At 47.3% G+C, this 15,515-nt stretch overlaps 1 protein-coding gene across 2 annotated transcripts in view; it reads left to right on the forward strand.

The window, feature by feature from the left end:
- Window positions 1-296: 296 nt before the first annotated feature.
- Window positions 297-15,515, forward strand: part of TRAF2 (TNF receptor associated factor 2) — a 47,797-nt gene continuing 32,578 nt past the window's right edge. For both annotated transcript variants that reach the window (XM_074973682.1, XM_074973683.1), the window contains exons 1-4: window positions 297-405; window positions 6,458-6,678; window positions 8,638-8,716; window positions 10,609-10,707. In XM_074973682.1, coding sequence (XP_074829783.1) covers window positions 358-405; window positions 6,458-6,678; window positions 8,638-8,716; window positions 10,609-10,707 — 447 coding nt within the window. In that variant the 5' untranslated portion in view covers window positions 297-357. The remainder of the gene's footprint in view (window positions 406-6,457; window positions 6,679-8,637; window positions 8,717-10,608; window positions 10,708-15,515) is intronic.

A 15,515-nucleotide genomic window follows, 5' to 3' on the forward strand; every position in this document is an offset into this window, starting at 1 on the left:
GAGCAGGGTGCCGTGGGGCAGGGGGTGCCGGAGGCGCGGGGCCGGGGGGCAGTGTGCCATGGGACAGGGGGTGACGGAAGCGCGGGGTCGGGGGTGACGGAGGGGCGGGGCGGGGGGGTAGGCTGCGGTGGGGCCGGGGGTGACGGAGGGGCGGGGTCGGGGGTGACGGAGGCGCGGGGCCCCGTGGGTCGGGCCGAGGGGGAGGGGGAGAGGGCGGCTGCCGCCCGTCCCCCAACCTGCCCTTCAACCGCCGCCAACGGCCACTTCTGGCAGCGCCACCGAGCGGAGGCGGAGCCGGAGGCGGGCCTTAGCCCTCGGGGGCGTGGCCCGGGGGGACGTGTCCGCTGGGCGTGGCTTATGGCGGTGCTTCCGGTGTGGCTGGCGGGGAGCGGAGCGAGGCTGCCGGTAAGTGGGGCGGTTCCCCGGCCGCCCGCGGGCTCAGGCCGGTCGGCGCCCGGCCAGAGTCCGGCCCGGGGCGGGGTGCGGGCCCCAGAGCGCCAGGCGCAGCGCGGGGCGGGCGCGCGCAGCGTGTGGGGCCCGGGCCGGCGGCGGCGCGGGAGCGGCCCCTGTCCCGCGGGAGGCTGGGCTCGGGTCCGTGCGTGGGCGGGGCCCGGGCGGGAAGCGCGGCCGGGGGCCTCGGGGTGTTCGAGCGAGAGCCGTTGGCGCGGGGAACTCGAGACGGGAAGTGCTGAGGGGAAATTCCAGCGGTGGCAGCCCCGGGCGCTGGCGCGCGTGGGAAGCCCCTTGCGAGCCTGGCGGGTGGGTCGCTCTGGGCGCCTGGTGCCGTGGCGCCCTCAGCCCGTGGGAAAGCTCGTTACTTCTGGCCTTTGCTCCGGGGTTGTTTCTGTTTCGAATTGAATTGGGCTTTAGTGATCAGACTGAATGACTCAAGTCAGGGCTTGCTTTTATTAAGCCGCCCCTTGTTATTCAAAGAGAGTCTCTAACGGGAGATCCCTGAATATCACAGAGCCGTTTAACCTACATGCCGCCCAGTAGGTACAATAGTGTGGTCTCAGCAACAAAAGCTGATACTTCGCCACTTCTGCATGATTCACGCTTGCCTCACATCCTACTTAACATTGCCCAAAATGCTGGGAAATGGGACTGTGGGAAATATACAGAACTGTACTTGTCAAAAAGGTGGCCTCCACACAGTCCCTGACAACCTTAAAGGGCTTTTTAAACTTAGCGGGTGAATGTCAGTCTAGTTCCCAGCAGATAGGAGGAGATGGCCTTGCAGAAACCTTTGTGGAAAACATTTACTGACACCTGGTTGGCATTCTCATCAGAATGGTCATGGGTTACATTAAAAGAACAGGAGTACTTGTGGCACCTAGAGTACTAAGGTGCCACAAGTCCTCCTGTTCTTTTTGTGGATACAGAGTAACAGGGCTGCTACTCTGAAACCATGGGTTACATTGTGTTTAACCACTGACACAATGATGGGGATCCTGAAGTACTGCTGTCCTGTGGATGCCTGGGGGCATTCAGCCTTCAGAGTTTTCAAGTATGAAATTCACCTGAAAATTAGAAAAAGAGGAAAACAGTTAAAAATAATCTTTCTGTATAGATTTTAGAGTCCATATTCTCACATTACTCTTGTTCAACCACTGTAGGCACATGAATATGTTGGTGTAATAGGACTACACTCTTATTAATGAGAGCTTTTCTTGCAGTGCGGCAGACCTATACATTCTCTCCCTCACTTGCCAGCCTCACTAATTTTTTGTTTTCTATGCAGCTGTTGTATAATGTATTTAAGTACTGTCGTTAACATGATTGGTACTTTTAGCAGAAATAACATTTTTGTGAGTTACTCTGTCTATAAAGGGCACTACATTTATATTATAATTAAACTAGACTTGAACATTAAAGTGTGTGTCGCTCAGTCTTTGTCTTCAAAGCTTTTCATGGGATTGACCCAAGGTACCTAAGAGATCACTTTGCTCTCTGAGGCTATGACCTTCCATTCTAGCTATATTCCACTGAAAGAATGGAAGTGGTTAATAATGCCAGCAGAGTCAGATTCAAGTGTGAGACTCAGTTTTCTCGGTAATTGGCCCATGGTTGTGGGAACTTGCTCTTAGAAGAGTTAGAATTAATGCACTTCTTTCAATCTTCTGATCAGAATGTAAAAACTGCTTTGCTGATCTAGTCTTTCCATGATGATAACTGAGTGGGGTGTAGAAGAAAGATATGGCTACTGTAGTGATGAGCATAGTACAAATGTTTAGATAAGCATAACATGAATAAAGGATAAAATGTACAGGTCCATTTATTTATGGTTACAATGTCCCACAAGTGCCCCTGTACTTAGTTAAATTGAACACATGAGAACGCTTTCACCCACCTGCTCTTTAAGCTCGCCTTGTGATCTTTTGATGACCACAGGCAATGAGCATTTTTTAGATCTCAGCTGATATGTAAAGTGCAGTATGGTGTGCTCTAGCATTTCTCTAGGTCAGGGATGGGTAACTTTAAGGTAGTAGAAGGCTACAAAATCCACTAAAATCTTTTAGCTAGCAGGGGTGTGTGATGTGGTGGAGAATTGGGTCTTGCCCTGAGAGGTTGTGGGGAGGGGGAAATCTGGTCCTGGTGCAGGACTGGCGAAAGAGCCCATCCTGTGCTTACCCCACAGCAACAGTTCTTGTCCCATGGAATTGGGTCTGGCTCACTGCTCCGGCTTGCTGGCTCCTGTCACAGTGTTATCTGATGTGCACATTTGTGGGCAGGCAAGACCTGGCCCTTACAATGATCTAGCAGGCCAGATTTGTCCTTTGGGCCACCAGTTGCCTATCCCTGCTCTAGGTCACTGGTAGAGCTGCACAGGAAATGGCTGTCAAACAGTTTTGAGAATTGAAAAGTTTTTCTGTTCTTTATTGGGACAAACCCAAAACCTTTTGAAATATTTCATGGAGAGTCAGAGAGAACTCACTCCAGAAAAGCCTGGTGGTTATGGTACTTGCTTGGGATGTGGGAGACCGAAGTTCAAGTCTCTGTTCTACCTAATTTGGAGCAGGGACGTTACTCTATCAAGCTATTCTGGTGGGTAGCTTCTGTCTGACCAGAAATTCTGTCCTGGACACGAGAAACCTTTCAGAAGAAAGTTTCATTGAAACTGATCTGTTACCACACAAAGTTTTCGTTTTGATAGATTGGCATTTCTGATGAAAAACCATTTTGTAGAAAAGTCCCTGACTACCTCTAATTCCTGGCTAAGTATTCCCTTAGAGGGAAGTGCAGACTCATTAGCACCCTCTATTCCTATACTTTAAGACCAGAAGAAGGGACCACTTAGAGAATCTGGTCTGACCTCCTGTATGACATAGGCCAAAAGATATCACCCAATAATTCCTCCATCAAGCCTATATCTTGTGATTGAGCCAGAACATATATTTTTCCCTTCCTGAAACAGCCAGGGTTTTTACTGAACATGAATGTCGAAATTCTTGGCTAAATTAAATGCAGCCAGCAGTGGAGTGGCTTATTGATCTTATATCAGACTGACTTCTAAATTGTTCTTAGCTAGTGATTCTGGGTTATGTGGAATTTACATGAACTACTCCATCAAAGTAATGCCTAGCCAATCCGGAAAGCTTTTTAACAGGCTGTGCCATTGAGTTTGTCTTGCAGGGGGGAAAAAGGCAGCAATACAGAACTAAAAGCGATTGGTTATAAGTTATGCCTCTTCTCCCCAGAAATGATGGTAGTTACAGGAGCTACTGTATCTAGGCCAGGTCCAAAACAATTCGCCTTGCTTTTGGTTATGGTAGTTTTACTGGGAGTAGAGGGAAGGAACCAAGTGGGCTAACAGACCGCTGGTAACAGGGTAATAAATAATGGTCTCCACATCCTATAGAGTGCCATCCAGCAATGGCCCTCGGGGCACTTTATAAACATTGATAAATTAATCCTCAGGACTCTCCTGTGTAGTAGCAAAGTATTGGTAACTCTATTTGACAGCTGAGGTGTAGAGGCAAAAAGAAAAGGAGTACCTGTGGCACCTTAGAGACTAACAAATTTATTTGAGCATAAGCTTTCGTGAGCCACAGCTCACTTCATCGGATGCTCACGAAATCTTATGCTCAAATAAATTTGTTAGTCTCTAAGGTGCCACGAGTACTCCTTTTCTTTTTGCAGATACAGTCTAACACGGCTGCTACTCTGAAACCTGTCATGTGAGGTGTAGAGGGGGATTTATATGTTCAAGGTCAGGCTTTCAGTCTGTGGCAGAGCCAGGAATATAACCTAGTTAGACTTGCTGATTTCCAGTCATGTATACAAACCTCTAGGTCAAATTGTGGCCGTTTGGAACCCTTTAGATACTCTTAAGAATATATTGTTCTGAGATCAGTGTGCTTAATTTTTCATACACTGGTTCCTCTCCATTGGGAACATTCCCGCTGAAATTTTACTTTTTCTCCAGAGAGACTCTGATTATTCAAGTCTGGCTGCAAACGTATAATGCAGTCTGTGAACCAAGAGCATTTTCACCTGCCCTGATGTCGGCTCTCTTGTCAGTGAATATTGGCTCTGAGGTTAGGGCATTACATGCACAGCTTTACCCTTCTTCTGGCCCTACATAATTGCATGCAATCAGAAGGAGCCTTCCTCTTGTTCTATCTCCCTTCCTTCCTCCTCCCTGCCCCCCCGCACTCATCCATAATTTGCTGTGGCTGCCATTGTCGGCAGTGTTCGCTGTCCACAAAGTGGGAGGATTTCTGATTGGAACAAGGACAGGGTCTTGAGCTGGTGAGAGGCAATATCCAGCAATCTTCCGCTTATTACCTGTGGAGGAGTTATGCCTCCTGGCATTGCTGGTTGTAACTCCTTATCTTCCCCAAGGCACCACTGCCTCAGAAGAAGCAGGATTTTGACCTAAGTTGGTTTCCTCTAAAGCAGTGGTTCTCAATGTGTTATGTGGGCCACATCCAATACTACCTGTATGGCCCTGAAGATGTCACATGGGCTGCAGCTGTGTGCTGATTGGGCTGCAGGTTGAGAACCACTGCTCTAAAGACTGGCTGGGTCACAGAATGATTCAGTTACGCAACATGCGTTCTTTTTTACGTAGCTTGTTCCCAGTGTTCTGGATACACTCCCCACCCCATGCCCCTTCATATCTTCTCCATGGTCCAGCTACACTTAACTGCTTTTGTGCCATTGGACACTTATGAAGGGAGAGATCCTGCAAGATGCCCTCAACTTTTCTAGAGCTGTTAATTTATATTTCAGGGAGGCATTTTTACAGTTTTGGTCGATGGTCAATAGCCAACATTTACACCAAGTTACTTCTCCTAATAAATGTAGACTACATTAAAAACGTCTGGTTAAAGTCAGTCATCAGGCAACACAATGACATTAAGCCCTGGTCTATGTTTAAAAGTTAGATCGACTTAGCTATGTTGCTCAGGGCTGAACAAGTTTATACCCTGAGGGCTGTAGTTAGGTCGATCTAGTCCCCAGTGTAGACACGACTATGTTGCCAGAAGAATTCTTCCATCAACCTAGCTACCGCCTCTCATTAACTAGGAAGCATTTTTGCTACGACAGTACAGCTGCAGCACTATACCTGTGTCGGTGTAGTGGCTGTAGTGTAAATATGGCCTCAGAATACATCAGATTTAAATGCTAAATGCTTGGAACTCGGTCTAACCCCGGCTTATAGCTTGTTTGGCTGTTTTGATACAAAGATAATATACATGTAGTTAACGCACCTTTTGGTCTAGTCTGTACATGGCAGCATTGGGAGGGAGGTTTTCTGAATGGCGCACACAGTAAAAATAAATCACTAAACTGCCTTTTATTCCCAGTATATTACCCCTTTCATTAGGTTATACCATTTTTGCCTTTTCGTTTTGCAAACCTTCAAAGAAACCTGGAACCCTCAGACACCTGACTAGATGTTGTAAATCTTGGCTCTCGGCTGTTCAAACAGGTTCCACCTGTGACTCAAGTGAGCCTCTGGCCTTATATAGAATCACAGTGAATTTTGACAACTGCCAGAAATGGAAGTGTGTGGCACTGGATCATGGCTGTGTCACTTGACGTGTAGGAAGTTTTCAGGAGGCTCTTTGTTTATTCTCTTGATCAGTTTGACATTGGGCAAGTGGTCTCCTCTCGGGTCTCTCTTGTCTTGGACTGGAGGCAGCAATTTGTCCAAAGTTTGTTTTTCCATAATTAAGGTGGGTGGGGAACTAGGCAAGGATACCCCACCCCATTTCCTTGTTTCGGATTTAACTTTAGAGCCCCTGTCCCTGGCAAGTGCCAGAAGACACAATCTGCCCAGTTGGCTGTTTCAGTGTGTATAATACACTGCAGACCTGTGCTTAGGAATAACAAGCTCAGCTATTGCGGTGGCTTCCAGGTGATCAATGCAGTAAAGGTAGTGAAAGGTGAACCGTGTCCAACTGAGAACAAGATAATCAAATGGGACAAAACATTTTTCTTTTTTCAGGCTCTTGAGGCACATCTGGGGTTTTTGGTTCACATGGCAGCAGCAAACTCGACTCCACCTGGTTCTTTGGATTTAAACCAGCCTGGATTTTCAAAGGAGATACTGGGGACTAAATTGGAGGGCAAATACCTCTGCTCCGAGTGCAAGAATATTCTGAGGAGGCCATTTCAAGCTCAGTGTGGACACCGCTATTGTTCTTACTGCCTGAAGAAACTTATAAGGTAATTTATCCCTCTCCAGTCTGAAACAAAATGATTAGAAGCAAAGGAAAGCAAAAAAGGAAATACAGCCTTATTTTCAGTGGGTTGTGAGTGAGGGCCACGTTTTATGTCTGTCTCTTAATTTCAGCATCTGGTTCTCTTCAGGCCTTAGAGCAGTGGTCTCCAGCCTTTTTACACACAAGATCACTTTTTGAATTTAAGATCAACCCAGGATCTACCCTGCCCCTTCCCTGAGGCCCCACCCCGCTCACTCCATTCCCCCCTTCCTATTGCTTGCTTTCCCCCACCCTCATTCACTTTCACCATGCTGGGGCAGAGGGTTGAGGTGTGGGAGGAGGTGCAGGTTCTGGGCTGGGGCTGAGGGGTTCAGAGTGTGGAAGAGGGCTCCGGGCTAAGCCTGGGGCAGGGGTTTGGGGTGCAGGAGTGAGGGGTACAATCTCTGGGAGGGAGTTTGGGTGCAGAAAGGAGCTCCAGGCTGGGGCAGAGTGTTAGGGTGCAGGAGAGGGTGAAGGATGTGGGCTCTGGGAGGGAGTTTGGTGCAGCTGGGGCAGGGGGTTGTGGTGCATGAGGGGGTGAGGGCTCTTGGAGGGAGTTTGGTGTAGGATGGACCTGTGGGCTGGTGTAGAGTGTTGGGGTGCAGGAGAGGCTGAGGGATGTAGGCTCTGGCCGGGAGGCGCTTACCATAGGCGGCTCCCAGCCAGTAGCGCAGCAGGTCTCAGGCAGGCTGCCTGCCTGCCATAGCCCCATGGTGCTCCCTGAAGTGGCTGGCTGCTGGCACATCTCTGTGGCCCTGGTTCCCAGCCAATTGGAGTTGCGGGGACACTGCTGGGGGTGGGGGCAGCGTGTGGAGCTGCCTCCCCCGCACCAACCCAGGGGTCGCAGAGACGAGCTAGCAGCCAGCCGCTTCTGGGAGTGGCGTGGGGCCAGGGCAGGCAGGCAGCCTGCCTGAGCCCTGCTGCACCGCCGGACTTTTAGTGACCTGGAGATTGCAATCGACTGGCAGAGGCTCCAGGATCGACCAGATGATCATGATAGACGGGTTGGTGACCACTGCCCTAGAGAGTATGTCTACACAGCATTTTGCCATTCTTGGGAAGGAGCCTCCCAGCCCAGGTCAACCAGCTCAGGCTAGCAAGGTTTGCACTAGCGCTCTAAAAATAGTGTGTAGACAGCTCTTTTAAGTTGCAGCTCAGGCTGGAGCTTGGGCTCTGAAGCCTGCTCTCTCCAGGTTTCAGAGCTTGAGCTTCAGTCCCAGCTGTAATTTCAAAGCACTGTCTACACAGCTATTTTTAGAGCGATAGCACAAGCCCCGCTAACCCAAGTCTGTTGATCTGAGCTGGAAGGCTCTTTCCCGTGGGCTCCAAAACGCTATGTAGTCATACCCAGAGTTTCCTGAGTTTGTTGTGTTCTTCAGGTGGTATGGTCAAGCCGAAACCCAGGAGATTATTGGGTGTGACAAAGACCAGGTGGTCCATCTAGGTTGATCCACTCTAATTAAGTACTGTTGTAAGTGACTATCGGGGCCGTATAAAGAATTTGTTCCTTGGAGGTCCCTGCTTGGCAATAATGCCACCTGTGTGAAATGTAAAAATACATTTTATGATCGCAAAAGAAGTTTCAATTGGTCTTCTTAATTTCTCTGTCTTCACTTTTAAGGGCATGGGGGAAAGTTTAAATATAAGAACAGCTAATCATGAGAGGAAGAAAACTAGAATAAAGATCACTACAAGGAAGAAATAACTAAAATAGAGCAGAAATGTGTATCCATTAAGAGGATCAATCAATGAATGCAAAATGTATGTTAGTAAATGGCTCCATTTGCTGTTTTAAAAATATACTTGTGTAAATAAACCTTCTTTGGCTCTGAAGGCTCTCTTGAGAAGCCTCTATTGTCTCTGAATCACAAATTCAGCATGAATCTTTTTATTTTGTGGCTGATTTTTTCCCCCACCCCATTAGCTCTGGGCCTCAGAAGTGTGCAGCCTGTATTCAGGAAGGAATATATGAAGAAGGAGTTTCTATTTTAGAAACAAATTCGGTAAGTAAGATCTCTCCAAAGCAGAGAACATTGAAGTCATTCATAAACATTTCCTGTTTTTGTTTAGAGTGAGAGGCCAGAGACTGGTACCTAAGAATGATGGAATCCATTATCTAACAGGTGTGAATTCAGTATCCCAAGTGTTATGATTAGTGCTGCAATTGATTCCCCAACTTCTAAAATTCAGGACATCTTACAACATAGTTTACTTGTTTAAACTCTGCAATAAAGATTTGTCATAGATGCTGTCACACAGTCTGGAGTGGCTCACGAACATGAGTGCCTGCCTCAGGGCAGACTATCAAAACCAGGGTACTTACCCCATACTCGTGGTATGTTCTATAATTAGATTTCACCAACCCAGTAAGAAATGTGAACTCCTGGATCACTGTAACAATCTTACTGTGGAGTCACAGACAGTCCCCTTGGGCTCTCCAGTTTATCTTGCCACCCAGGCAAGCTGGACTTAGTGATAAATGGCCACTTACTTCAGAAATCACAAAATACTCAGGTTGTGACCAGTCACTTACAAATTGATCTGGGGTGTCTTAGCTCTCACACCAAAGACAACACCTGTAGCCAATCTTGTAGTAAACTAACTAAAGGTTTATTAATTAGGAAAAAGAAATAACAGAGTTATTTACAGGTTCAAGCAAGCAAGCAAGCATATACGCACAAATGAGTTACCATCTATGGTTCCTAAAGGTGACAGAGATGTAGTAATCTGTCAATTCAAAATGTCATTCAGGAGAGGCCAAGGGGTAACCCCTGGGGATGTCTGCCTAAGGCTATGTACACACTACAGCTTAGATTGGTGTAAGTTAGGGTGAATAAGCCACCCCCCTGAGCAAAGTAAGTTACAACAACCTAGGCGCTGGTGTGGGCAGCGCTATGTCAGCGGGACAGCTTCTTCCACTGGCACAGCTACGGCCACTTGTGGCGGCTGGAGTAATTAAGTTGATGGGAGAGCTCTCCCGTCGGCTTAGAGCATCTGCATTAGCAGCGGCACAGCTGCACCAATGTCAGCTCTGTAGCCATAGCCTTAGTTTAGTGTGAGAGTTCAAACGGCAAAGAAATGAATTGTGACCCTGTTTTGCCTTTTACATTTAGGGCATGTCTACATTACCACTGATGTCAGCAAAACTTATGTTGCTCAGGGGTGTGGAAAAAAAAAAACCCTTCTGAGCAACATAAGTTTCACTGGCATCTGTGGCCTTGGGAGAGCTGCTTCTGTGGACATAACTGCTGCCACTTGTGGAGGTGGTTTTGTTATGTCAACGGGAGACCTCTCTCCATTGGTACAGCTGTGCCAGTGTAAACTTGCTAGTGTAGACACGGCCTTATAGCCTTCCAGTCCATGAGACAAACTCCCTTGCATGTACGTTTCCAAGGGGTGATAGGGCTGTTCACCAATCCTGTGCATTGTGATGTTCCTTAATGGCCCTTTTAATCTTGATAGGCCTCTTCAATGGATTGGGGGCATGATTCCTGTGTGTGGGTTCACAAGTTCAGAGCAAACATTTTCAAAATTATGAAGCAAAACGTACATATTTCCTTATAGCCTGGAATACAGACATCATACGTGAGATTAGTACATGCAGCAATTTACAAGCATTTCATAGAGTCTAAACACTAAATACATTCTTATGATACTAATACCTGTTTTGAACAACACTAACATACAGGTGAGCTGGTTTGGTTTCCAGCTATGAGTTTATCTTAGCTAACTGCTACAGCCTTGGCTGGAGCTGGTTTACAAGATGCATCTCTAAGGGTATTGTGGGACAACAAGTTTGGGAAGACTGTTTATTAGCAATGGCGTATGAAGAATCAGGAGACTAGATCAAAGCTGCAATCCCAGAGTAACTTGTCTTTGCTTTTTCCCATTTGAGGCTTTCCCAGATAACGCAGCTCGTCGGGAGGTGGAAAGTCTGCCGGCTGTCTGTATTAACGATGGCTGCCCATGGAAAGGGACTATTAAAGAATATGAGGTAAAGACTAGAGTCTCTCCATGTATCTCTTCATTGTGCTTTCTCCTTTCTTTTGCATGTGAGTGGTGATGGGCAAGACACTGGGAATTAAATGAGTTCCTGCTGGCATTAGCCTTCAGCCTCTGAGCTTTCAGCTGCTCTAATTCAATCCTAGATAAGCTCTGGCCTCCTGGAGCTTTCAGAGATTTCCAATCTAACCTAGGTGGTTGTGTATCCTAGTGAGGGTGTAGACTGACTGGAGAAGTTTTCAAATACTTTGTATGATCCCTCAAACCAACCATTTTTTCCTTCTCTGACCTCCAAAATCACTCACTTCTTACTTCCAAGACACCATATCCCAGAATTCTTCTTGCTGCATCAGCTCAAAAAAACTCCTCAAAAACCTGTAATCATAGAAATATCGGGCTGGAAGGGATCTCCAGTGGCCATCTAGTTGAGCCACCTGTGCTGAGTCTGGCCCAAGTAAACCTAGACATCCCTGCCAGGTGTTTGTCCCCCTGTTCTTAAAAACCTCCAATGGTAGGGATTCCTCAATCTCCCTTGGAAGCTTATTCCCAGAGTTTAACTCTCCTTAGAGTTAGAAAGCTTTTCCTAATATCTAACGTAAATCTCCCTTGCTTCAAACTATGCTGATTCCTTCTTGTCCTACCCTTGGTGGACACGAAGAACAATGGATCACTGTCCTCTTTATAATGGACCTTAACATATTTAGAAACTGTTATCATGTCCCCCCTCAGCCTCCATTTCTCAAGACTAAATATACCCAGGTTTTTTAACCTTTCCTCAGAGGGCAGGCTTGCTAAATCCTTTATCATTTGTGTTGCTCTCTGGATTCTCTCCAATTTGTCTCTGCCATATATTATGGCCAAAATAGGCATTTACCTTCAGGCCTGAATAAATGGATTTGTTTTGGGGATGGTGGAGTGGATATAGTTCTTGTCCTGCCCACTGCTCTTTTACATCCAGGGACTATAGTAATTGAGAAGGTGGGGCCATCCCCCAACACACAGGAGGCCTGGTCAAGAGGTCCATAGAGTCATGGATTCAGTGGGTGTGCCCCAAAATAACCTCTTCCATCAGCTTGCTGGACAAAATGTCCTCTGTACCCCCTCTTTCCCTTAGCATCAGAACCTCACCAATTCTGTGTTCAATGGCATCTGCAGTTTTTATGGCCCAGTGAATGTGACCATTAGCACATATACATACATATGATACTGATCTCATTGGAAAGATACATCCCCATTGAAAATTTCATGAATGGCACGTTTCCCAGCACTCTGTAGTGAATAGAGTCTACTGCAGTAATTTGCATTGTAAGGATTTATTTGCAATCAGATGGATTAGGAACAACTTAAAAAAATAAATATAAAAGAAAACTTGGTCTGTTGGGAAATTTTTACAACCCTCTGGAAACACTGGAATCATAGCCCAGACCGTGAGAACCACTGAGTGAAGGGACTGAGATAATAGCAGTTGGTGACTCCTGAGGAGTTGGGGTGAGGAAGTGATGTTTTACTCCTGACAAAGCATTTAAGATCAATCTGTGTAATGTGACATCTTGATTCTATTAGCAATGCCATTACAGGGAGGCAGGAAGAACTACATTTACTTCTGATTTTGTCTGAGTCCTCTGGTTTGCCTTTAGTGGCCACTAGTAGAGAACTTTATCTGCACTTTGGGCTCTAATTGGCCAATACTCTAATACTTCTAGGCTTGGATTTCAGCCTAGAAATTTAGTGGGAATTGGGTGCTGAGCTCCCTTAGACTGCTTTGAAAATCTCACCCCTAGATCTATGAGTGTCATGGGGTATTTATGCAATTGACTGAAATAAATGTTAAATTCAAGATCTAACCCTAGTGCTTGTTGGTAGTGTTTCTAATTTATAGGGAGGAGATTAGAGATAGCAGCTTCAGGATACCAGTGTGTTTACTGAGGATTCAGTTTAGCATTGCTGGGTTCCGAGTTCAGTTATGTGCTGTATGACTGGCAGTTGTTAGCATGAAATTTTGTGCCCCAATTTAACATGTGGGACCAAATTCAACTGTGGCATAAGTGAGCCCAGCTCAATTAAGGTAAATGGAGCTACGCCTGGCAGGAAGGTATTCAGCCCCCTCACTTTAAACAGCTACTGACTAGTTTGGAAATAGGTTTGAGAGACTGTTTGAGAACTTTAATTCTATTGGATTTCCAAAAAAGGGCATGAGGGCAGTTTCTGTATGGCCAAAGAAGTATCCTCTGTAGCCGTATGTCCGTGTGATCTTGTAAGATTTCACAAGTTAGACAGGGTTGGGCTTGGTCACTACTTGGACGAGACTCGTCCAAGGAAAAGGTGCCACATGCCATGTTGTTGGTTATTCATGAGAGAGCTTTTTTCCTCGCCAGTCAGTGCTGCACAAAAACCTAGCATGATAAGGAGTATTTGCTGTTGGAAGTAACTTCTTTTGGATAAGACATTCAATTGAAGAGCTGACCTCTGGTAGCAATTTAAAAATCATATAGCATTCTTGCAAGATTAGGGGTGTTAGCCTTGGTGTCCTGGTTAAATTCCAAGTTGGGTAATTACATTCTACCTTCTTAATTCCTTCTTGCATGTAAAGAGGGATATAGGATTCTTCTTCACCTCCCATCCCAAACTATTCTGTAGTATTGCTGTGGACTGTAGATCACTACCCCACTTCACCCGAGCGGTGTCTGTGCTCCAGTAGTGAGAGAAGCTATTCATGGGTGGGGGAGCAGAGAGGGCACTTTGGGATCCTTCTGAATGGAATGTGCTGTATGCATGTGAGATATTAGTTGACAAGCACTAGCCTTCTCCTTTAATCTGCTCTTAACAATCAGAAAACATTGAAGATTATTTTGCTAAAATAAAGTCAAGTCCATCTGAGGCAGTCCAGTGGAAGCATCTTGGGCTGCCATGCTGTGCAGCTCTGAGCCTGGAACTCTATCCTGAGCGACAAGCAATACTCTTGAGGGAGCTCTGCACCAAAAAATTAAATTCTGCGCCAAAAAATAAAAATTTAATGCACAATATTTTAAAATTCTTCAACATTCTGAAAATGGTATTTGTCAATACATAAATGTGGAGGTTCCAGCATGGCAGTGGGGAGCGCAGGTCACTAGCTGCATGCAGGGTGATCTCCCACCTCCAACACTCTGCTCCCCCTCCCGCCGGACAGGGACTCAGCAGTGAGGCTGCACCCAACCCTGACACAGCGCAAGGGCCAAGCCTGCCCCAGAAACAACTTGGGCTCTGCACCAGGCACACCAGGTGTGGGTGAGCAGGCAAGCTGAGCCTAGCAGGATCCATGTGTAGAAGGGTTTAGTGTGGGGGATCCAGATGTGGGGAAGAGGGTTCTGTGTGGGGCAGTCTGGGTGTGGATGGCTCAGTGGGGGATCTGAATGCACAGGGGGCTTGTTGGGGGGGGGGGTCCAGGTGCAGGGGCAATGGGACTCTGCAGGGGAGTCCAGGCGAAGGTGGTTGAGGCTCAGAGGGGTGTCCAGGTGCAAGGGAGGAGGGGCTCGTCAGGGTGAGGGTCTGGGCATAGCTGGTTGGGGCTCAGTGGGGTGGTCACGTACGGGGCGGTGGGGCTCATTGGGATGGGGGTTTGATGGGTCTGCTTAACGGGAGCCCCAACTTCAGCTGCTGCCAAGGGGATGCCGCATGCTGGGCTCCTGCTTCCCCTATCTCCTTCTCTTCCCCATCCTATCACCCTGCCCCCCCCATCTCATCCCCCTTCCTTCCCCACTGCTTCTTTCCCATACCCCAGCCCCTTTTCCCTGCCCCACCACAGGCACTCACTGTTATACAGAAAACAGGATGTCTCCAAGCACACAGAAGACAAGCACAACTGGCACTAGGACTCAGGAGGCGGCAACCAGCTGCAAAGTCAGCTGAACCGAGTGGCACCCTCTTTCAGCCAGGCAGCTCTGTGCTCGCAGAAACGGAGCCGGGGGGGTGGGGGCAGTGGCACGTGACTCTGTGTGCCTCCCCATGCCTTGCCTCTGTTTGGGGGGCAATGCCTCCCTAAACTACGCCCATGGGCATCCCCTGCCCCTCCCATCCCACCTGGCTTCCCTTGGCTTCTCCATCACTTTCTGCAAGGAAGCAAAGAAATCTGCAGGTGGGCATGTTTTCTGCATGGCTCAGAATTCCCCCAGGAGTAAAGCAAGGATTGTGGGCATGGTAGTAGTGACTGTGGTGTCTGTAGGGAGCTGGAGAGGGATTATGGCAACTGTAGTAGTTGATTTATCTGATACCTCATATCTCTTCCCCATTGTGGCAAGGTGTTGGATTGAGTGTTACTGAGAGTGAAGGGAAGTGCCCAATAAATATGTCAACGCAGGGTCTAACCAGCCTACTACATACCTGTGTACATTTCTGGCTCGTACAGATACAGTCATTAGGTGAGCAGGGGTTGCAGAAGGGTGCTGTGGTGTCAGAGCTCTTCTGTATAGCGTGCCTAAAGCTGTGCAGTGTCATCTGAAAGCAGCAATGTGTGTTGCTGCCTTCAGCAGCGGCAACACTCCCACCCTGGAAAGCCCCTTGCTGTGCTATTTCAGACAGACCATGGAAAGTACCTAACAGATTATTCACTCTTTGTTCATTTTAAAAGCTCGCAGCCACTAGCATCAAGAGAAACTCATTTGACTGCCCTCTGATTATAAATTAGGAGATTGTGTCACTGGCATTTTAGTAATTTCACAGGGGTGGGAGAGGAAGAGGACCAGCTTCTGCAGCTGAAAATTTTCAGCCCTTTGCCCTTAAAGTCCTTCCTCAGCTCTCCAAGTTTTGTTTCCTGTTCAAGCT

Source organism: Natator depressus, chromosome 16, assembly GCF_965152275.1.
Source record: "Natator depressus isolate rNatDep1 chromosome 16, rNatDep2.hap1, whole genome shotgun sequence".
Lineage (NCBI taxonomy): Eukaryota > Metazoa > Chordata > Testudines > Cheloniidae > Natator > Natator depressus.